Consider the following 25,158-nt stretch of genomic DNA (forward strand, 5'->3'; position numbering starts at 1 on the left):
TCATGTACAGGATGTCAGGTAAGTATCGGTCAAACTCTCGGAAGCTTACAGGGAAGGTCAGAATAGGACTGCTACGCTCATAAAAATATTATACAGGGTAGCCCATCGAAAACGTACCGCAAGGCATTACAGGGTAGTAATGAACTTTTNAAAATTGGTCAAAAATTTGCAAAATGAACCTCCATAAGAAAATACATGGGATTTTGGCTCCGTACGCCTATAGTATATCTACTACTAATGATGTAAGATTAAAGAATGTCTGTAACGAGAAGGTTCTCTCAGCAAATTGTGAAGGCCTATTAAAACTACACAAGCCCTCGTTGATTTGGGCCTGCTATTCTATGGTGCATCCGATTATATCAGGAAGATATATCACATACATTAGTTATGCATACAGGGTGTTTCTAACATAGGGTTCTAAACTTCTGCTGGGTTTATAACTCATTAAAATAAGCCAAAAAGTTCCTATTAACATGAGCCGTACATTATTTTAGAAAATATGCAGCTTTGAAAGTACGAACAATATTTTTGACGAGAAATGCGAAAATCGATTTAATTTTACTTCAAAACTTACGGTATTAGTCAAGTAAATGCTGAAAATGTTGTCCGCCAACTTGCATACAATGATACAGGTTGTCTTCAAACCGTTGTCGAACATTCTGGAGCACTTGCGGTGTTACTTCGCGACATACATTAATGATTTGTCCTCGCAGATCTTCCAAGGTATCAGGTGGAGTGCTGTAAACTTTGCTTTTAATGTGCCCCCAGAGAAAGATATCTAAAGGATTTAAGTCGGGTGACCGAGGGGGCCACTCAATTGCACCTCTTCGTCCTATCCAGCGTCCTGGAAACGTCTCATTTAGGTAATTGCGCACATTGAGCGAGTAATGTGGAGGAGCTCCGTCTTGCTGGAAAATCAGTTCGTGTTCATTGTAAGCAGGGTCGTCCTCTATGATATTTGTTAGAGCTGGGTCGATGACATTTTGTAGTAAATCCAAGTACATATCGCCTATCAAATTTCCAGGAAGGAAAAAAGGACCTACAATGGAATTTCCAAAAATACCTGCCCATACATTCAACTTCTGGGGGTGTTGGGAGTGTGTCTCATGGAAAATCCTTGGATTGGTATCAGCCCAGTAACGACAATTATGGCGATTCACTAAACCATTCAAGAAGAACGTACACTCGTCCGAAAAACACATATTAAAGAGGAAATTATCGTTTATCGCTTGTTCAGTCATTATTTCGCAAAATTGCAAACGACGATCGAAATCGTCTTCATTTAGCTCTTGCACTAGCCGAATCTTATAAGGATGGAATTTGTATTTTTGTAATATTCGTTGGACACTTGTACGACTCACTTCTGTCGCAGTAGCCAATTGCATTGTACTCAGCGTACTATCCATTGCCACTTGCCCCAATACCGCTATTTCCGTAGGTTCATTTAGTACCGGATTTTCAACCTGCCTCTTTTTGTTATGAACGGAGCCAGTTTCGCGAAATTTGGCCACCAATTCGCGAACAATTTTTCCAGACGCATGTTTCTCAGGATGCCGTTGGTTGAACAGTTCTACTCTTTCTGGAATTGAGTACACCATAATTAATCAATTTAAAAGACTCGGCAGTATTGGTACTCTTCAACTACAAGTTTGCTATGCTTTTTGCGCCAAAAGTTGTCCCCCTCAGAAGCAAACTTTACCTGTTTTTGGATTTTGCCGAAAAGTTCATTACTACCCTGTAATGCCTTGCGGTACGTTTTCGATGGACTACCCTGTATATACAAATACATACAAATGTTACAGAAGGCCTTTGTCAACAATACTATGTCACAACCACAGTTGATAAATGGTACAAAAAGACATCGAAGATGAGGTGAGATTTGGTCAAATGTTCAGGTCCATCTAACCATTTTCTTCGACTACAATGGAATAGTTCATCACGAATTTTTACTGCCCAGTCGTCAATCATGAGAAAGCGACAAGAATACGAAAGACAACTCCTGGATTTTGCACCAAAACAACGAACGCACCGGCGCATATACCGCTTTGCTTATCCAACAGTTTTTGGCGAGACACAACACCGTTGTGATCTCTCAACCACCCTATTCTCCGGATATGGCCAATGTAACTTTTTCCTACTTCCCAAACTCAAAAGGGTACTCGAACGACAACGTTTTTCAACGATAGATGAGATAAAAGCAAACTGGCAAACCATGCTCAAGACGATACCTAAAGAAGAGTTTCTCCAGTGTTTCTCAAACTCCAAACTCCATTGGCAAACGTGTATAATGTCACTGAGACATTACTTTGATGGAGATGGGATAAAAATTAAGGTTAAACAAATACTATCTGAGAAAATTAACAATTTCCGTAACTTTTTTTATCAAACGTCGTATTAATACTAAGAGATCTAGGAAAAGTAGACCTTAGCTACATATCATGTAGTCGAAAACTTAAACACCCTGTACGTTTTAATGAAGAAGACAGTAAGGGCACACTTTGTGTAACTAGTTAGACTATAATAACTGCTATTTATAAAATAATTCAAGTATGTTTGAAACTGATATCTTGTAGGGGACACCATGTCAGGGGTCAATCGTAAAGATGAACATATTCAACATTTACAGATCGACCGCTTCGCGGTTCTATACTCCATGGAGCTGCCGATATTTTTGAGTGCATTCGTGATTTTTATTAGTTTCCATAGTTCCTGTCAGCAGTACCTCGAGGTAAATATTTTAAATTATATTTTGGATAATATTTTCCTAACTTTATATTATTTTCTTATTTTGATATATACTTAGTTCATCCTTGATTTTGCTTATTCGATAAATTATTTCAGAAACAGTCAATTTATTTCCAGAAAGCGTTAATTAAATTTTATTTTAGTAACTTTAAATTAAGACAGTAGTATGTCAAGTTAGTCAACTCAATATCAGACATGTTAATTACATTTTAGATTTTGTTTGTATGTAACACTATTTGTATTTCAGAAAATATTAAAGTATTAAAGAAAATGTTTATTTATCGGTGACTCACGATTATCAAATTATTGTATGAAACCGTAATAATACCATAATAAAGCCATTAATATCGTTTTTGAATTGTAATTAACTTTAAGTAGGTATATGGTTGAAGCACGTCATATAAATTGCGTGTAAAAACTGTGGATTTATTATTTTCATAAAAAAAAGTTTTATTTCTTAAAAACTTTTGAAGATTTCTGAAATATATACTTGCCTACATTTAATACTTCTAAAATATGTAACATATTGCGAAAAACATATAAACTAGTTAAATGAAATATAATTTGAATTTTCTAAATTAAAACTGAATATCCTCGGTAAAAATCGAAATTTTCTGAAACGCAAGTAACTGGTCTCGTGAAGTAAATTACAATATTTGATATAAAATTAAATATACGAAAATATGAAAAACAACCATGTTACTAATAACGATGTAATTCATAAACAAAAAAACATCAAAATAAGAACAAATTCATTCATTTATTTTGCAAGTGCATATTTTATTAAACAATATTTTGATATTCTATAAAATTAGGTTTAATATTATCGCAATTGTCAACGGTTTTCTAAGGAAGTTCATCAATTCCGTTATTTTAAATTTAGAACAGATATAAATGCCAATTATAACAATCTTACTTCTGCACGAATTCTAATGCTTCATATGCATATGTAAACAAAATTGACTGATAACGGTTTGTTTTAATAATATTCTCCAAAATCCTCCAGACGATAACCTACTTTTTGTTATAAGTAACATTTTTCTACATGTATTCAGTCTCCTTCAAAATTATATAAACAAGGTGCAGGTATCCTAAGTAGACTGAAATAATTCGAAGGGTGATTCTTCGTGTTATTTTATGAAAAAAGTTAACATATACCCAAAAATAACCCCTTTCCAAAATACGGTTTAAGTTTTTTTTAATTATCTCTATAATGGGATGTTTGAAGGCATATTTTAGAGTAAACTAACGTTTTATAACCTGATCAGGGGCGTGCCTGTAGGCAGTAATAACCAATCATTAAAAAAAATAGTATATCAACACACTACTGACATTTTTAATTTTGTCAGTATTTTTTGTAATCCTCGTTGATTATCTGACAGAAGACGTCGTAAGTTTCTTTTTGATTTAAAATTTAGTTCTGGAGAAATTCTATTTTATTAAAAGTAATGCAATAATGTATTATCAAACAATTAATGAAAAAGCATTTTTCCCCAGAAAATGTGTTAAGAGATATCTTAAGTCAGGTAATGAACGAAGATTCTAAAAAACCTACGAAATATTCAGTGGCGTGTATATTATTTTTTATAATTGCCTATACGCATCCGATTTTTTTTTTGAATGTTATGTATATAAACTTTTTTCATAAACTGGTTTGAAGAAGCATGGTCTAAAATATTTTAAATTACTTAGAAAATACGTATATCTCTTATTTTCAGTACTTACCATATAAAATATTCCAAAAAAGGTTTATGTCATTTGTCTTAATGAAAAATAAAATATGAGAGAATTCAAGATTTATAAATACGTAGTTTTGAGTCACGGTACTGAAAAATTCTCTTCAAAAACGGTTTTTATTTAAATAAAAAATGTATCTATTTCATTATTTAACTTCTTATCAATGTACTTATAATTTTGATTGGTTTCATATATCACATCATACAGGGTGTCCGGAAAGGTCATCTCAAAAATGAAAGGGTATAAATGGGAGCTTAAAATAGTTGTAGTACTTATACTGTATATCATAATATCATATATCATATCAGTTAGCAAAATCAAAAGTAAATTTTAAAAAGAAAACTATTGAACAAACTATTCAATTTGTTTCCAAATTAATAACCACATTTCCAATTTGTTTAATAGTTTGTAAGTATATGTATTTTAAAACAAATACAAACTATTATTAGATTTATATATTTAATATCTCCATAAGATCCTATTACATTGTGAATCAATAGTACGTGTCGATGTTTTAATAATAAACACTAAAGATAAAACAAATAACGGATTCATAAAAGTGCTCTGGATATACGAATCCAAATAATATAACAATTTAATTATTGTAAATTGTAAGATTTGTGACCGTTTCTATTTAATTAAACAAAATAAAAAAACTGTCACAATTCACTTTGTCATTTCGAGTATGAGAACAGAATATTTCAAATAGTTAACTGTGGTCTAAATCTTCAATGTGTGATATTTCAAGTTAAGCAATACTAAATTTACTAAAAATCGACCCTTGGTTGATATTCTTGGAGCGATTTAAAAAAAAAATGTGGCAGAAATGTCCAATTAATTAAAAGCAGTGAAATGTAAAAATTTCATGGTTTTAAAATACGTATTGAAAGTATATTATACTTAATTCTTAAAAGAACATTAAGTCGGTCACAGAAAATCATTCTTATTTACTAGCGTTGTTTGTGGACAGCGATTTAAAAAAAAATTGTGGCAGAAATGTCCAATTAAATAAAAACAGTAAAATGTAAAAATTTTATGGTTTTAAAATACATATTGAAACTTATACTTAATTCTTAAAAGAACATTAAGTCGGTCACAGAAAATCATTCTTATTTACTAGCGTTGTTTGTGGACAGTTACATCTCTGACAATTAATAGAGATTAATAGGCTCCTCTATTTTAGATGTAAAAATATCTTATCAACCGCCACAATGTTTTTTGTTTGGACTAAACGGTTCACTGAAACAGTCATGTCCCATATTTCACCACTTCCATAATCTGTATTTACACATAACTTTGTAAGAATATTTATTTCCTTTGTTTTGTAGGAACTAGATTCTTAATTTGAAAAGGTCATGCAAGTAATTTTCATTTTTCCAAAGGATATTCTAGAACTGGCAAATGTTAGCTATCATAAATGCATTTTCTTTAGTGAAACAGACAATTTACAAGTCTTTCTTGTTCAGTATTGCCTCACTATTTTCAATATTCCATTAATGATATTTCAGGTCTCGAAAAAAATTAACTCCTAGACCACTTTGGACAAAAATCAACGTGATGACCATTGTCCAATGTGGTGAGGATAAAAATAGGAGTAAATTACATATAAGGTTTTAATGTAATACCTTCAAAGCAATTTATTTCTTGTATGTAGAATCACCTCATTAGAAACAATGAAGCTGAAGCTGAAGCGGTGGAACCAGACAAGTCACGAACACTGTACGATTATCAAACAGTAAGTTAAACGTTGACTGATTTGTATGTTATTGGAGTAAATATTTTTTTAAGCGAGTTGTAGCATACAAGGACCTTATCAATTCCAATTGTATTATGGAGGTCCTCAACGGAGGCACAAGCCATATCAGCAAATGGAGGTCTAACAGCTACTCCAAGGATAGTATTCCTAAGAGTTTGTCAGTGTCCAGTCAGTTGTTATCGAAACGTCAGGTAAGTTTTTCATCTTGTACCCAATGTACAATATTTACTAGGTGTAAAAAAATTGGCAGCCTGGGTTGAGTATCTAAAATCTGCATTTAATACTAGGTAACAAAAACTGAAAAATAATTTCGTTTCTGAGAAAACAGTATTTTATAATATTGTTGTTTAATATTGCTTTGACAGATGCTTATGTTAGGTACTTTAGTATTCCAGGCGGTAGAGCTGTAAAAGTAGGTTTTGGCGTTTGGGTTTGAAATCATCAATTTTGTTGTACAGAAAATTCCCAAATATTATGTAGAATAAGAATCCGAGTTTGTCTATTACAAAAAGCCATTGCTAAATTCAGGGGAACAAAAATAACGAAAAATGATCCGTTTTTCAACATATTTTTTCTTGTAACATGGAAAGTAAGCCCTAAATCAAAAAAAGTCATTCTTTATTTTTTGTTTATTTAACGATTTTCTATAAACTACAACTACGATTCAAAAAAATTGAATTTTGTATTAACAATGGGCGAAAAATAGTAGAAAATCATATGTATATTTGGAGCAATTTTTAAAATAAGTAAATATTTATAAATATTGATGAAATTTGTGACCAAATAATAAAACGTAATATGTCAATTCTACCCTAAAAATTTTGCAACGATCGATCGTGTGATTTTCGATTGACAGGATTGTTAACTAAGAAAATTTAAAAAAGTTTATCGCTTACCATGGGTTTAAATTAAGGTTTAGAAAGGGCACACAAATTTTTAGAGATATTTGTTGTCAAAATAAACAATGATCAATATTAAAAATACTTATTCTCATACTCATTTATTTTGGCTTTGACATCACCGCTCCCTCCTACATTCGTAGTTATCTGACCGGGAGATCACAAGTCCTCGTGAACTCAATTATGTCCAACACTTTGCCATGGAGTACCTCAGGGGTCCATATTGGGGCCTCTGTTGTTTTCCTTATACAGGGTGTTCCAGATAGACCTTCAATTAGACGTTTCTGGAAAACTACGCGTACTGGAATTCTGAAAATTTATATACGGTGGTTTCTCCTAATGTTCTATTGATTGAAAATATTGGCGTCGCCGTTGAACTTCCGGTTCTACCGGAAGTAGACATCAACTCGCTTATTTCAAATGGAATATACTATTTTTTATTTAATTTTTGGATTCTACATCGGATTTTAAGGTAAGTTTCATAACCTCACTTTATCCTTAAACTCAATAGTTTTTGAAATATTTTGACTTTTTCAAAATTTTTGAAAAAAACATACCTACACTTAATCGGTTCTATCGCCTCCAATTTTTAAGATAGGAAGCTGAAATTTTAGATGGTCAATACCAAAACGTGTCCAAATATCTGGAATATTCGAAAGTTGGTGCATGTTACACCTCAGGACGTCTAAAAAATACGGACCAATTGTGTCAAATTGAAAGTTTAATAACTCGCTTATTTTAAATGAACACCTTGTGTTTTATATTGCTAGTAGATGCACCTGTTAATTCTCTTTCCATTGGTATAAGCATTCCCTATACCTAAATCCCACCGATTTATTTTGAGATATTTGAACATAAGTACAGAGACGAATATAATCCGACAGTTAGCTGTAGGTTGGCTGTGGAAAAACATTTAAATGTCACCAAGTAAGGTTATGAAACTTACCTTAAAATTCGATGTAGAATCCAAAAATTAAATAAAAAATAGTACATTCCATTTGAAATAAGCGAGTTGACGTCTACTTCCGGTAGAACCGGAAGTTCCACGGCGACGCCAATATTTTCAATCGATAGAACATTAGGAGAAACCCCCGTACATAAATTTTCAAAATTCCAGTACGCGTAGTTTTCCAGAAACGTCTAATTGAAGGTCTATCTGGAACACCCTGTATATTGCCGACTTTTATAAATATTTAAACACGTACAAAGTGCATCATTACGCAGATGATTCACAAGTTTATTACAGTTTTCCTGTAGGGGATGCAAACTCTTCAAATAATGCCATCAATAATGATTTAACATTACTACTTAATATTTCAGCCGCTCACAGGTTGTAATTGAATCCAAATAAGTCCAAGGTCTTAGTATTTAGTCCCAAAAAGAAAAGATGCACCGTAAAATCCCAGATCAATGTTAAATTGGGAAATACTTACTAAATAATTAAATTGTGTTAGACGTTGCTGACAGGTGTAAAAATCTGGGGCTCTTGTTTGATGATGAGAGATGATGAGATTCACTAAACATGTAAATACTCTTTGTCGATCATCTTATAATACGTTAAAACAACTTTATCCTCATAGGAGTATAATGAGCTCAAAGTTAAAAATTAACATATGCGTTTCTCTAATTTGTTCAAGATGTATTGTGATTGTGTTTATGGGCCAGCCCTACTAAGTACTGATATAAAACGATTACAGAGAATTCAGAACAGTTGCTTTAGGATTGCGTACAGTGTCAGAAAATTCGAACGAGGTGTGAGCGACTTAATTCGAAATAACGGTTATCTTAACCTTGTAAACAGTCGGAGATTGCATCTATCTTACTCACAAGATATTGGTCAGTAGTACTCCTGAATATCTGCACAAGAAATTGCAAAGGCTCCACAAAGAATCTGCATCATTTAAATCTCGTTACTAGCGTCTCTTAGAAATTCCTCACCATGCCACTGCTTTATACACTAGAAGCTTTATCTATCAGGCTTGCAAGGATTATAATGCTTTACCTGTAGAATTTAAAAACTATTCAATTCTGAATTTCAAGAAAAAATTAAAGCATTATCTCTCGCATGGTACTCGTACCAATTATTGACCAGGTTTTCGTCGCTCTTTTTATTATTATATCGCAAAATTTAATTTTTTTCTTTTTTCTTTTTTAGCATTTTCTTTATTTTGTTTTCGCATTTAGCTATTATTTACAGGGTGTTAGTAAATAAGTGCGACAAATTTCAGGGGGTGATTCTACATGAGAAAATAATGGCAGTTTGCTTATAAACGTATGTCCGCAAATGATTCGTTTTCGGAGATACGGGGTGTCAAAGTTTTTCTTAAAAACTGACGATTTAATTTATTGCTCTGAAACCGGTCGAGATATGCAAATGAAATTTGGTGGGTTTTAAGAGGTAGTTATTGCGCATTTTTTGGCACGCAATTAAGAATTTTATGTTCATCATTGGCGCGCGTACGGGTAATAATCTCAATTTTTTTAAAGAAAAAAATGGTACGCCACAGAGATATTACAAATTAAAAATTTTACAGGGAAAATATGTCGAAAAACAGGTTATTCCCCTTAATTTAGCAATGGTTTTTTGGAATAGGCAAACTCGGATTCTTATTCTACATAATATTTGGGATTTTTCTGTACAACAAAATAGATGACTTCAAATACAAACGCCTCGAATCACCTGGACTATAGGCTGCTAAAGGCATTTCAAACAATATTTCTCTCTTCTCACTTCATTTTAACCTTTGTATTTACACGATACTTTTGATGTATAAGTTAAATAAAATTAGCTCTTAGGTTAAAAAATTATCTATTAACAAAATAGAATCTCAAAATTTGATGGAAATCTTTGAATAACCATTTCTATGTGGAATTTATTTAACATACATCTGCCACCAGAGGATTTGTAAAAAAAATTGATAAGAATTGTTGTCACGGCCGTTCTTGGGGGTGAAAATTCGAAATATTTAGAATTATTCAAATTTCGTGGCTGAAAACGTACATAGGTATTATATTTTTGAAACCGAGTGAGTTGTGCGAAACTAAATGAGTACAGGACATGGCTAGTACCATGCGAAACATCGCCATAATTTTAAAAATGTTGTCACCACCGTTCTTGGGGGTGAAAATTCGAAATATTTAGAATTATTCAAATTTCGTGGCTGAAAACGTACATATGTATTGTATTTTTGAAACCGAGTGAGTTGCGCGAAACTAAATCTGTACAGGACATAGCTAGTACCATGCGAAACATCGCCATAATTTTAAAAATGTTGTCACCGCCGTTCTTGGGGGTGAAAATTCGAAATATTTAGAATTATTCAAATTTCGTGGCTGAAAACGTACATAGGTATTGTATTTTTGAAACCGAGTGAGTTGCGCGAAACTAAATGTGTACAGGACATAGCTAGTACCATGCGAAACATCGCCATAATTTTAAAAATTTAGAATTAGGTATTCAAATTTCGTGGATGAAAACGTACATAGGTATTGTATTTTTGAATTAGCTTAACAGCTTTAAAATTGCGTAAAAATTGAAAAAAAAAAATTACATTTGACGAAAAGTAAAACAGATTTACTAGCATGTGTCTAAGATTTTTTAGATTTTTTTTTTTTTATTTGAATTAACTTAATACTTTTACAATATAGTAAAAGTGAGAGAGCTAATAATAGAATATATGTTTTTAAGAAAATAAAATACAGTATTTTGTGTATGTCCTAATTAAAAAAAAATGTTTTTCTTCAAGCGTATAATAATACTTATATTATATAGTGCAACACCTCCTTTAGAAGCAGGCTATTGTTTAACTAGTACAAATATTTTTCATTTTTTAACTAGTAAAAAAATGTAACAATGTGTAGGTAAGTATCCTAGCAACGAATTAAAGATTCAAGAAGCTTTGACGTTTCATTAAGTGTCAGTTGAAATTTGATGTCGCGTCGGGTCGTTTTTAAAATGTCTGAAGAAATGCAGTGCACACCACCAGAATTACTGGAAATTGCAAATACATCAGTGGCAACACTTATACCAACAAAGTCGAGAAAAATTTATGAAAATGCTTATGATAAATTCATAAATTGGGCAAAAGAAAATAATGCACATATTTATTCAGAAAATGTGATGATAGCATATTTTACAAGATTATCCAGAACACTGAAAAGTTCAACTTTATGGGCGCAATATTCAATGGTAAAATCTAAATTAAACATAATGTAAATATTGAGAAATATTCAAAATTAATTACATTTTTGAAACGACAAGGTGAAAATTATAAACCAAAAAAGTCGAAAGTTTTGTCTAAAAAAGAATTTGACGAATTCCTGAATAAAGCACCTGATGATAAATATTTAGCAACCAAGGTATGTACTTTTTAAATTATAGGTAGATATATATTTAACCTTTTTATATTTGTAATACAAAATTTTGTTATAATTTGTAAACTTCAAGTTANTGTTTAATTAATCAATAAAATGTATAAAATGTATAAAATAAATAGTATTACCTACCTACTGATTTTATTTTGTGCTGAGATTGAACATCGCGTTATCCGCTATAAATTTTCAAAATTAGTAATTTTTTATATTCACGCTTGAAGAAAAAATAGTATGTCACTCGGAGTGGAAGGCTCATTATGTGTTTTGCCCAATTTGCTCAGCCTCGGCTAACGCCTCGGCGAGCAAACTTTTGGGCTCAACACATAATGATCGCCTTCTAGTCCTAGTAACATAATATACTATATTTTTCAGATATGGCGTCTTGGAGGTCAAAGAATAACAGAATTTTGCAGAGGCTTCCCTACATATCTAATGAAAGATGATTCAAGCGAAGGTCAAAATGAAGACGACACTTACTGGAATGACTTGGCCATAGAGAGAATGCGTAAAAAACGGTCCACAAGATATTATCTTAAGGGACGAGTCAGAGGTCAAACTCAGTCCCAATATTTAAATTTTGGAAGATCGGATCAGCCCGGTGTGGCGGAAGCTGAATCTAATTTTGAAGGTTCTAAAGCAGCTGTTAGTAAGTAATTCTACCTTAAATATTTGATTACAGTTTAGTGTACGAAGTCTGTTCAGAAAATAACTGAACTTTTTAAATTATGGACTAATGGAGATATTTAGAGATATGCGGTTGGCAGCATTGCGTTGCGTATAATCTCCTCTGCAACCACATGTTCTTGGATTGTTGATATCTCATTTAGTTTTCGTGATATTGTTATGTGTGTGCAACGTACTTAACTGTTAGTGACGATTTTTGAAATGTACGATTTTCTTGAACAACGTACAATTTTGCTTGAAACTGGGGGAAACTTTCACGGAAACGTTTCAGCTTTTGGAACAAGCTTCCAGAGATAATGCTCTATGTCGTATTACGAATAGTTTTCAAAATTTAAAAGTGGTCGTCAATTAACTGAAGATGATTCTCGACGAGAAAGACCTTCGACTTCAGCTAATGACTCCCATGTTCAAAAGTCAAAGTTCTGGAGTGTGCAAATTGCCAATTGACTATAAGACAAATTGCAGAAAAGTAAAAGTAATAATACAGTTTAAAAAATAAAGTTTGGTTATCTTCTCAACAGACCTGATAATGCTTCCGTTTTATAGTCTGTTTGAAAATGAAAGAGAGTAATAAAACCCCGTGATAAGAACCGGCCATGGGCGTGGTAATATTTCGTTCCAGGTAATTATCGGGTAACACTAATGCTAACAGGTAATGGGTGTACATTAGTATATTTTACTGGATACATCATAGGGCAGGAGCCAGTGTATTGTGACAGATCAATCCAGTCTTAGAGCTGAATATACGAAGACGTGCTAGTGCAGTAGAGTAAAATTCGACTTGTGTTTAGTGACTATTGTGCCAGTGGATATAATATTGTTTGGGTAAAATGTCGAGCTTATCAGATTACGTACCTGCTAAACGCGTGAAAAGATGTGCGCTGTCTCAGAATGAGAAGATTATTATATTAAATGTATTTAATGCATTGAAACACCAAAATCCTACCAACAGTGTTGACGACATCGTGGAAAAGTGTTCCAAAATGACAGGGATTGGAAAATCGACTATCTACAGACTTTTAAAGGAAACAAAAAATGAACAAGATACTGTAAATCCCCCAAAATCATCTACAGGGAGGTCAAAAGTCGTTATAGATGATTTCTTCAAAAATGTCATTCGCAGAAAAGTACACTCATTTTATTTTAAAAAAGAAATACCAACGCTAAACAAAATTTTAAGTGAACTTTCAGAGGACAACGATTTGCCAAAAATCAGTAGAAGCAAATTATGGGCCGTCTTACGAGAGTTGAATTTTTGCTGGGAAAAGCAGAACAGGAAGTCAGTTCTTATCGATAAAGATGAAATTATTTGTTGGCGAAGATCCTACTTAAGATCAATTAGAAAATTCCGTGACGAAGGGAGGAATATTTATTATCTAGACGAAACTTGGGTCAACGAGGGATATACTGTAACAAAAGTATGGCAAGATAAAAATGTAAAAAGTTTTCGACAAGCATTTTTGGATGGACTTTCAACAGGGTTCAAGGCACCTTCAGGTAAAGGGCGAAGATTAATAGTGACACATATAGGTAGTGCCAGTGGTTTTGTAGATGGCGGTTTACTTTTATTTGAATCTAAAAATACAGGTGACTATCACGAAGACATGAACGCAGATGTTTTCGAAGAGTATTTTACACAGATGTTGGATCTTATTCCTCCGGGGTCTGTAATTGTCATGGATAATGCCAGTTACCATTCACGGCAGACCGAGCGGACGCCTACGACTGCTTGGAGGAAAGCCGATATAATTCAATGGTTATCCGGAAAAAACATTTCTTTTGAAACAAATATGGTGAAAAAGGAACTTTTGACACTTGTCAATCTTAATAAAGATCAGAAAAAATATGTTATCGATGAAATGGCAACAAATCGCCAAATAACGGTACTACGGTTACCACCTTATCACTGTGAACTTAACCCAATCGAATTAGTCTGGGCGCAGGTAAAAGGAGATGTAGCGCGAAATAATACGACGTTTAAATTAAGTGACGTGAAAATTTTGTTAAAAAATTCCTTGGAACGAGTAACTGCAGATAACTGGCAAAGATGTATACATCATGTACAAAAAGAAGAGGAGAAAATGTGGGAACTCGATAATTTAATTGACGTTACTGTGGAACCTATCGTTATCAATCTAGGAGACGAAGATAATTCATCAGAATATTCAGAGGATGAATTTTAATATACCTACTTTTTTATTTTCTTTATTGTACATTTATACAACACTACATTTACTCACCATAATTTGAATTTTCAAAATACATATATTTTTGTGTGGAATAAAAGTCTATTCATTAAATTTAAATAAATATTTTGATAATAATATTGAATAATTTTATTTGAATTACTAAAAACCCTCTTAACCCGGTTATGATGCTTAAAGTAGCCTCATGTTTTGAAATGCTGTTTTTATATTGTTTACTTATAAGAGAAATGGACCGAGAAATTGAAGCGGCATAGACAAAGACGGATTGTCGGGGATTAAATTTTAGCTACCTGCTACAATTTAGTACAGTCCGATCGCACAAAGTTTTTTTAAAAGTACACCTCATCTATACGGAAAATACATAATATAAAAATATTGAATATAAGCACCAGTACTACATTTATTTACGATTTGCATACATAATAAGCTTTTATTACTCTCTTTCATTTCTAAACAGACTATAATTCCATACACGGTAATAGGCCAGGAAAAAGAGATGGGAAATGACCATTTCGCGACTTTTCGTTTCGGCAAGCTGAATTTATCACTATAGATGCTAAATATTATGTACAATAACGTAATAGTTTCCACAGTCATGAAAAAGGGGGGAAGGATTGTTTACAGGGTGGTTAATTGTATAATTTTTACGTAAATTCACGTTTTTCGCTTATAACTTTTTTCCGTTCATTTCCACGAGAAAACAGTAAAGTACCTACTTTTTNAGTTTCCACAGTCATGAAAAAGGGGGGAAGGATTGTTTACAGGGTGGTTAATTGTATAATTTTTACGTAAATTCACGTTTTTCGCTTATAACTTTTTTCCGTTCATTTCCACGAGAAAACAGTAAAGTACCTACTTTTTTTTCCGTTTTCAAAAGACATACAAAACTAGCTCTTGAGCGTCAAAAAATATTGATTAGATCAAAAGTTATAAACAGAGGAAGTTAAACATTTATAAACTGCATTATTATTACCAGAAAGTTTTGGCATCGCATCCTCTCATTTTTCTTTTAGTAATAAGTCACACGAAATCTGGAATCGGTAAGTTGAGTAGTTTACAAGTAATGGCCTTATAAACAAATTAACTAATAGGCCTCATGCAGAAAAAAAATATTTTAATAGTTTTTGTATCTACACTGAATACTACAAACAATAATGTGTAAAGGTTTTATTATTTTAAAAAAGTTATTGGATTTAAAGATTTAATCGGTTCGCTTCGCGCGCAAACGTCATGGACTGGGATGTCGATACGTCGACGTCATCGGTAAGTAAATGACAAGCCCGACATATACAATAAACGCGTTTCGACAGTGCAGCTGACTGCTCTGGTTATTAAATGTATGATTAAATGTGTGGAGTAGTGTCAATAAGCATTACGATACCTTATCCTTATATATACTTTAAATTTTTGAAGTTAAACTTATAATAACTATGGCAAATCCCTCTAAACCATACTATTACTGGTGCATTGTGCCGATGTGTGAAAATACATAGGTAAAAATGCCAGAAAAAAATATATTTTAAAATTATGTACTTATTTAAGTAGGACAGTACTTACTTTGAAATAATGTCCTAATGTAATTTAAAACTTTTCTATGGTCATGCGAATGTACTTCTTTTTAAAAAAAGGAGAAAGCTTTTTATTTTTTTACTGTTTTTAAACAAATATCTTGATATATTGTTCTCAGTTAATTTCTTTTGGCACTTTTACTTGAATATTGACCCACTATGCGTTGAGATAATATGAAATAGTGCGTTCAGATAATATGATATAACATTCGACCGTACCCAATACTTTTATTTCTATCTAATTGCAAACGATTGACAAAGCTGCCGACTACTAATATCGATAGTCAGCATCTCTGTCTATTCATATAGGTGATGTTTACTGTTTAAGGTAGTTCCTTCGAATAAAATATATGCTTAAGACACGTACGCAAATTTTTAGTTAAATAGTTAAACCAGTTCTGAATAACATTTAAATTTTAAATCGATTGACCATTTCGCATTTTAGAAATTAATTTTCAATGTTGAAAGAATTAACACGTGGGAGACAGGGATTCGTTACATTTCTCATACAACACTTTTACCGTTTATGTACAAATTTTTGTATGCGTAGAATATTTGTTTTTTATCTTTTGGGTACAAAAAAATTATGATTTGTTAGCGTAGTATATATAAATTATGTTTAGTTTTTTAGATACATTTTTCGTTTATAACATATTTTTGTTATGCTAAATTTTGTACTTTTTTCCTGAAAAAAGATATGGTCACCGTACCTAGAAATCACATTTTCATACCAGTTTGCTTTTAATTCCCTTATTTCTGCCGAAGAAAATAAAATGCTTTTCCAAAAAAAAATTCCGCAATCATCGCCGCGCGCCATTATTCCATGGCTAGAAATTGGCCTCAATGATTTGGGATCGAGGGGGATTATCCCTCTTTATCCTGCCTCATCTCGTGTAGGCCTGGACAGCCTTCGTAGGTGGGCCCCATCCGTCGTCTACCCCGACCGCAAATGCGGCCGGTGTAGGCGCTTTGTGGGACCTCCTTTTGTCCTGGCTAGGCCCTGCCGACTAGGGCCCTTTCTTCTGGCGCTCTTCTTGCTTCGCCGGCTCGTCTGTGTAAACCCCGGGGGTGGTGTCATATTTATGTGTGGTATGATTGGGTAGGGTAGTGCGGCTATGCAGCCTGGGATGCGCTTTGCTAAGGTGGCCCTTAGCCCAGCGCGGGAGGGGAGGGGAAGGAGGGTATGGGGGTGTGTATGTGTGTGTGTCGTTGTCTTCGTTTCTTGATCCTGGCTGTCTCTGAAACAGAAAAGGTTAGCGGGCAGGGGGGGGTGTCGTTGGGGTGGTCACCAAGGGTCAAAAAATTGGTGTCTAGGTCTTTTGTGTTTGTCGGTCACGTCGGGTACGTAGTCAACGGCTTGCCTGAGGAGGGGATTGTCATGTATAGCGGCTACGTCAAACCGTTTCTCCGCGTTTTGTCTTATTGTCTGTGCAGCGTTTGTGTATTGAACGCTCGTAATATGTCAGTGTTTCTTACGTACCAGGGCGCGTCGGTGGCCGTGCGGAGGGCTATGTTCTCCACAGCCTGTAATGACTTTAAGTGGATTTTTGCCGCGTGACCCCACGCCGTGGAGCCGCAATCATCATGGAATCCACTCTCGGTAAATTGTCTGATTGGGCATTACCATAACCTTGTTCGGTCATGTTACAAATATTCTTAAGAATTTTAAAAAAACTAAAAACTAATAATTATGATTATTTAAAATAACAAATTTAGATTCAAAATATTATTTAGGTAGAAAATAATATTATGCTACGCGCGGAAAGCTCACTTGAACTAAACGTCGTAGTAAAAATAAATATTATATCTACAGACTTAATTATTTTGCTACATAGGTGCATATTTAGGTATACTTACATAGGTAATACAAGGGAAACCAGTTAGTAAATATAACCACACATCAGTATCGTTATCGTATCGTAAGCAAACTAAAAATAATAACTGTTTTTAAGAAGTAATAGGACCGACATCGTTTTCTAATGTGGAGCGGTTAGTTTACTTACCGATGACGTCGCACCAATAGCAACTCGTTCTACGACACGCCCCTACAGGATGCTCATCTCCAAATTTTAATGAACGATTTAGTCAATTTTCGAGTAGAATTTTTAACAAAAGATTTTATAATTAATAATATTAGGCCATATTTAAATATGTGAACTAATATAAAAAATCTGGCATATGCAAGAGGCCTCTGGACGATCCCGAGGATCTTCCACAATCGTACCGATTTTTTTCGTGGTAGATTTCATAATAATACATTGAAATCTATCATTTTTTTTTTAATTTCAAATTTGCAACCTGTTTTTTTTTTATTTTTTAGCCTTACGCAGGCCGACAAAAAAAATCGTGTTTTTTGAGACGTGGCCTATCTTTAGTAAAATTTTCCACTGAATCCGAAAATGATAAAAAAATTCTGACGTGTGGATTCCACCCCATACACCCGCAATTTCCCCCAAAAATTAAAAAATCCAAACTATCCATCCAACCCAGATATCTTTAGTAAAATTTTCCGTTGAATCCGAATATGATAAAAAGAAAAATCTCTGACTTATGGAATTTCCTCCACACACACTCAATTCCCCCAAAAATTAGAAAAATCCAAACTGGCCATCCAACCTACCTATTTTTAGGAAAAATCGCTAAATCTGAAAATGGCAAAAATATTTTTTGGACGTATTTAAAAATAAAAATAAATACAAATCGGACGTGGCAACCGCTATAACTTATAAAATCTGTCGGTAAAACCAAAACTAAAAAATATTGTAGAACTAAAAGTTCCCTTTGCTTGTACAGTTAATCTCGCCCCCAAATAGGATCCGAAAATTTAAAAAGAGATAAATATTTATAATTTTATTTATTTATTAATTTATTTATTTATTTATTTTTATTAATTTTTTATTTATAATTTATATTATTAGAGGTAAATATTTTATCATAATATTAAATACAAGATGATAAATATCCAGAGATAGTAAAGCATCAGTAGATCTCATATCAGTATAATATACCTTTATATTATTTATCTATTATTTCGTATAGAGCAATCCTTACAAATATTACTTAAATATACGAATATTAACAGGACTGTAATAATATTGTCAAATTAAAAAGGCACTCAAAATTTCCTATGATGCTATAAGTATTCAAATATCCCCATGATTTAAATAGAGAAATTAAATGAAACATTGGAATATCTAAATATAAATTTGAAAATAATTATAAAATAAATTTACACAATGGAAGGGTTTCCATTGTGTATTTTTAGTAACAATTTATATTGTTGGATAGGTAATAAGAAAAATAAAATAACTTCATAAAAATATAGCATTTCAATAAAAATAACAGTTTAGCATATCTCCTAAAATATGATAAGAAAATAAATAGGTAAAACGCTGTATTATACACTTAAACATTTTTTTATATCTCTTACAACTCAAATACATGTGTAGGTCAATCAGTGACTCTATACAAGACAGTGGCGACAATAGAGTGTATCATTTTTAATTGGTCCACGTGATTTTAGCTGCCATGTTGCATCCAGTGTCAAATTCATCTGCGAAATGTCATGGTGTCAGGAGCGTTATTATGGTGTTATTCAATATTTGTATTGTTTTATTTTAATTTTGGTGATTACTAGTGAAACTATTGGGTATTCTGTGATAAGGGATAGTTATAATGTCTGCAGAAGCTTCATGAGGACGATGACCGTGAATTTCTTTCAGGTTTTTTGGACACCATTACAAAAAATATAAGACCTACTTATAAGGAAGTTAAGTTTCCTGCTAACATAGAAGAACTAAAATTTAATCTTAGTTTTAGTGAATTAAATTATCTTTATATGTGCGGATATATGCCCAAAGTATCGTTAAAACGTCAAAAACTTGTACAAACTGTGTGCATGCTGTTGGTTCTAAAACGCCGATCTATAAAACATTTAACGTACTTAAGAGATTTAGAGAACATTCAGTCTTTTTTGCAAGCGGTATTTTGTCTCTTCTTGCAGATGGAAAGTACTTTTACAATATTTTTTGCGATTGAATCTTGACAAAACATAAATTTAAAAGAGTTTTTCTTAAAAGAAATGTCTGGTTTAAATTTAGATCTACCAAATTGTCATCAGATCAAAAATAAAATTGTTAAAAGATTTATTATGTTCCGATTAAAAATAGCTTCCAAAAAATGTCACAAAGTATGCAAAAAGCGTGCAAGTAAAAGTGTTGCTGGACGTTTATTGTAACAAATACTATCACTAGCATTAAGTATTCGTTTTTCCAATAAACCCAATAAATTTCATTGTATAATGTAGGTATGCTTAAATTTACTTGCCTAGAAATTATAAACCAATAGTTGTTATTATTATATATTTATCCTTGCCTATTGCGCAAGTAGATTTTATATTCATTCATTATTTAAAATCACTTTCCAAGGGAGTTATTTGCCTAAACCTGTGCGTAAAATTTAAAAGAAAAATACTTTTGTACTTAATTTATTTTTTATAAAAGTTACTTTCAATTTGACATTGGATGCAACATGGCGGATGGGCGGGGTTTAGTCGATATTGTCGCCACTGTCTTGCATATAGCCACTGTAGGTCAATCTACCAAATTCGAGAAATTCTTTGTAGAGGGTGTCCCAGAATATAGAGTACAACGGATGACCACAGATTCGTGGACTCAAAATAGGCAGATTTAGGCTAATTCACCTATATCCAAAATCGCTTCGTTTGGCCCCTAGATGGCCTCACTGTTCGTGAAAATTTTTTGAATTTTGTATATAACTCGAATACGTATTATTCGATTTTGATTATTTTTGGGGTGTGGACTTTTGCTTTCAATCTACAAATTTTGGTGTTATACAGAGCGGTTTTTAAAACTTACAACTCCTACAAAGTTGATGTATGGTGATAATATCCGTTCATAACTTTTTCCTCGTTCGGGCAATAATGACAACTATTTTTTATTTGATAGGTGATAACATTTGGAAGTTTTTGGGCCTCTTACAAGAATATTGATTAAATGGGCGGTTTGGGTACAAAAAATATTTTTCTCTAAATACTGCGATTTTAGTGAAGTTTTCTAACACATAATATTAAATAATTACTCTCTAAGTCTGTAAGTAAATATATTAAGTTTTATTAAATTTTTAGGTGGAAATAATGGAATGGGGCAAGCTCAGAGTCAAAGTATTCCGGTTGGTTGTGATGGTTGTTTCGACCAAGGATTAGGTCAATCTGGCTTGCCTGACCAAGAACAAGTTATAGAATTTGGTTTTGTACCAGGAGGCCCTGGAAGACTTCAACAAACAGGTCCGGGAGGACGTGGACAAGGAACATTTGGAGGTAACGGACAAATAGGTCCTGGAGGCCCTGATCAAGTAGGCCCTGGAGGTCCTGGGCAAGTAGGCCCTGGAGGTCCGGGACAAGTAGCCCCTGGAGGCCCTGGTCAAGTAGGACCTGGAGGTTCAGGACAAGTAGGCCTTGGTGGCCCTGGACAAGTAGCCCCTGGAGGCCCTGGTCAAGTAGTCTCTGGAGGTCCAGGACAAGTAGGCCCTGGTGGCCCTGGACAATTAGGCCCTGGTGGCCCTGGACAATTAGGCCCTGGTGGCCCTGGACAATTAGGCCCTGGTGGCCCTGGACAAGTAGGCCCTGGAGGGCCTGGACAAGTAGGCCCTGGAGGTCCTGGATACGTAAGTACTGGACAAGTAGGCCCTGGAGGACCTGGACAAGTAGGACCTGGAGGTCCCGGACAAGTAGGCCCTGGAAGTCCTGGTCAAATAGGCCCTGGAGGATCTGGACAAATAAGACCTGGAGGGCCTGGACAGATAGGTCCTGGAGGTCCTGGACAAATTGGCCCTGGAGGTACCGGACAAGTAGGACTTGGAGGACCTGGACAAATCGGTCCTGGACAAGTTGGTCCTGGACAAGTAAGTCCTGGAGGACCTGGACAGGTAGGCCCTGGAGGTCCTGGATACGTAGGCCCTGTGCAAGTAGGCCCTGGAGGCCCTGTGCAAGTAGGCCCTGGAGGACCTGGACAAATAGGCCCTGGAGGTCCCGGACAAGTAGGCCCTGGAGGTCCCGGCCAAGTAAGCCCTGGAGGTCCTGGACAAATAGGCCCTGGAGGTTACGGACAAGTAGGCCCTGGAGGCCCTGGACAAATAGGCCCCGGGCAAATAGGGCCTGGACAAGTGGGCCGTGGACAAGTGGGTCCTGGACAAGTAGGCCCTGGGGGTCCAGGACAAACAGGACCCGGACAAGTAGGCCCTGGAAGACCTGGACAAGTAGACTCTGGTGGCGTATTTAATGGTGGACTAGCTGGTAGTTATCAAAGTAACCTTGGTCAAGCTGGACGTTTTTCGGGACAATTTTCTGGTCAGTATCAAACTGACAATTATTCTAATGGTTACACTGGACAAGTACTCCCTACAACTTCATATCAAGGCGAAACAGGTCAATATGGAACAGGAAGCGGGAGAGGGCGTTTTTCTGGTCAATTCTCGGGTCAGTATGGCCCAGATGGAACCCTTCAGTATGGACAAGACGGGACAGGTCAGTACGGAGCAGGTGGCACCAGCCAATACAGACCAGGAGGAACAAGTCAGTACGGACCAGGAGGAGGCACTCACTATGGACCAGGTGGAACAAGTCAATACGGACCGGGCACTACTGGGCAGTACGGAGCAGGAGGGACCACTCAACACAGGCCTGGTGAAACGGGTCAAACTGATCAGTATGGGCCAAGACAAAATGGTCAACATGGATCAGGAGGAACAGTTCAATATGGACCGAGTGGCTCTAGTGGAACTGGGCAATATGGACCTGGTGGAACTAGTCAGACCGGACCTGGTAGGACTAGTCAAACCGGACCTGGTGGAACTAGCCAAACTGGACCTGGTGGAACTAGTCAAACTGGACCTAGTGGAGCCGGTCAATATGGACTAGGTGGAAACGGCCAATATGGATCCGGAGGAACCGGTCAATACGGACCAGGGGGAACTGGTCCATACGGGTCAGGGGGAACCGGTCAATATGGACCAGGGGGAACCGGTCAATATGGACCAGGAGGAACGGGTGAAAATGGACCAAGCAGAACCGATCAATATGGACCAGGTCAATACGGGTCAGGGGGAACCAGTCAATACGGGCCAGGGGGAACCAGTCAATACGGGCCAGGGGGAACCAGTCAATACGGGCCAGGGGGAACCAGTCAGTTAGGGCCAGGGGGAACCAGTCAATACGAACCAGGAAGAACGGGTCAATATGGACCAAACGGAAATGGTCAGTATGGATCCGGAGGTACCGATCAATATGGGCCCGCAGGGACAGGACAATATGGATCCGGAGGAACGGGCCAACAGGGGCCCGAGGCAACCGGTCAGTATGGGCCCGGAGGAGGTCAATACGGACCAGGAGGAACAAGCCAATACGGAACTGGTCAATATGGACCTAATGGAACCGGTCAGTACGGACTCGGCGGAACTGATCAAAACGTACCAAGTCAGTACAGTAGATATCCTAGTACTGCAGGTCAGCAAGAGGCCGACGATTCAGACTCTCAAGTGCAGACATCCGTTCAACAGATAGAAAATGGCACACATGCCCAAGCCGAGGCACAGGGTACACATGGTGGAGGTACAGCCCAGTCTCAGGTGTCAGGAACGTATTCGGGATCGGGTTCATTCAGTGCTTCCGCGGGTTCTGACGACGGTAAGAGAGGGGCTCAAACCCAAGTTGCAGGTGGAAAGGATGGAGCTCAAAGTTCTGCGCAAGGACGGGGAGGTTTGGGACAGTCACAAGCACAAGTTGTATTATCTTCAGAGACAGGAAACACATTATCAAGTGCGCAAAGTAGTGGTTTTAGCCACGGTACTCAGTCTCACGTTCAAGCTTCTGAAAAGGGGGGTATGGCGGATGCACAAGCAAACGCTCCAGGTAGTACTTCGTCACAGGCACAGATTGGCTTTTCTCCTTACGATGAAAATGAAGAAGATAATCAAACTACTGCATTCAGAGGAGGTGGAACTGCAGGTGCACAAAGTGGATCATCCTCTGGAATGACTCAGACTCAAATTCAAGGTAAATTTCGATATGGAATAAAATATAGTGGTGCTGCTCAGGCCGGATCCGGTGCAGCAGGTGTAGGAGGAAATCAAACTTTTAGGCCTGGACCTTTTAAACCAGTTCAATTACCATCATTTTCAACAATAAATGAACAATCACAAACTATTTCTCAGAAAAAAAACAATCCTCAACCTCAAACACAAAATAAAGATATAAGCGACACTACTATAAATCCTATAGAAAATAGTGAAAACAATTCTGAAGAATACAGTCAAGAAAACTATATGGACAATAAGGACTACAATGAGGATGAATATCCTGAAAACACAGAAAGACCCTTAACAAAAAGCATTATAACCCAATCAACCGAAAATCAAAGACAGCATATCGTACTGGACCCATTAGAAAATATAGATATAAGTGTCTACCAAAGCAAAGGAAATTATCCATCAGAAGGCCAAACATTGCAGCCAGGAGACACTATTCCTGGGTCTCCCGGTTATAAAATACCCCTTGGATTTAGAGGAACTGTTAAATCTATATCAAATGGGCGTAACACTTACGCAATTGGAAAACATTCACAGGCACAGAGTGTTACAATATCTCCTGGAACCGGAAGAATTATATATAAAAAACCAGTTTATGCGGTTGCATCAAAAACACATTTTCGGAATGGTAAATACGGATACGGTTCCGGATATACATATCAACCAGCCTACCAACCAGTCCAATATCTTCTGAAAAACGGCAAGACGCTTCCGAACTTTATGTCCGTGACAAAATCCGAAACAGGTTCAAGAAATATTTATACCGGTAGAAAAACTCCAAACATTTACTACTCGCAATCGTCGACCTGTGGTGTGTTCACAAATCATTGTATATTTAACGGTAGCAAAAAAGTATGTACCCCGAAACTTAAAACTAATCCAGATGGTACGCTGATGACGTGCTAGAACTGTATTATATGTGTAAATTTAAGTTAGTTATATTTTTTTTATAAAACAAATGCATTTTATAAAGACTAGATACAATAAATTATTAAATATATTCTGTCAATAAAAACAATATTGAAAATAAATTGTTAATAAAATAAAATGTATGAATGCTTAGGATAAATTGAAAGTATACTTTT

General features: G+C 35.3%; 1 protein-coding gene across 1 annotated transcript; it reads left to right on the plus strand.

The window, feature by feature from the left end:
• The first annotated feature begins 1,845 nt into the window (after positions 1 to 1,845).
• On the plus strand, positions 1,846 to 25,075 carry LOC108909776 (collagen alpha-1(III) chain-like). Its single transcript, XM_018714198.1, has 5 exons — positions 1,846 to 1,872; positions 6,137 to 6,217; positions 6,271 to 6,429; positions 11,884 to 12,157; positions 21,117 to 25,075. Exons 1-5 carry the CDS (start codon positions 1,846 to 1,848, stop codon positions 24,977 to 24,979), a joined length of 4,404 nt encoding a protein of 1,467 aa, XP_018569714.1. The 3' UTR covers positions 24,980 to 25,075.
• The last annotated feature ends 83 nt before the right edge of the window (positions 25,076 to 25,158 follow it).

The sequence above is a fragment of the Anoplophora glabripennis genome, unplaced genomic scaffold (assembly GCF_000390285.2).
Source record: "Anoplophora glabripennis isolate ALB-LARVAE unplaced genomic scaffold, Agla_2.0 scaffold392, whole genome shotgun sequence".
Lineage (NCBI taxonomy): Eukaryota > Metazoa > Arthropoda > Insecta > Coleoptera > Cerambycidae > Anoplophora > Anoplophora glabripennis.

Excerpts from the sequence above, each read along its gene's own strand:
- LOC108909776 (XM_018714198.1), top strand. The coding sequence starts at position 1,846 with ATGGTACAAAAAGACATCGAAGATGAG. Across the intron at positions 6,430-11,883 it reads AGTTGTTATCGAAACGTCAG|ATATGGCGTCTTGGAGGTCA; the intron begins GTAAGTTTTTCA and ends TATATTTTTCAG. Across the intron at positions 12,158-21,116 it reads AGGTTCTAAAGCAGCTGTTA|GTGGAAATAATGGAATGGGG; the intron begins GTAAGTAATTCT and ends TTAAATTTTTAG.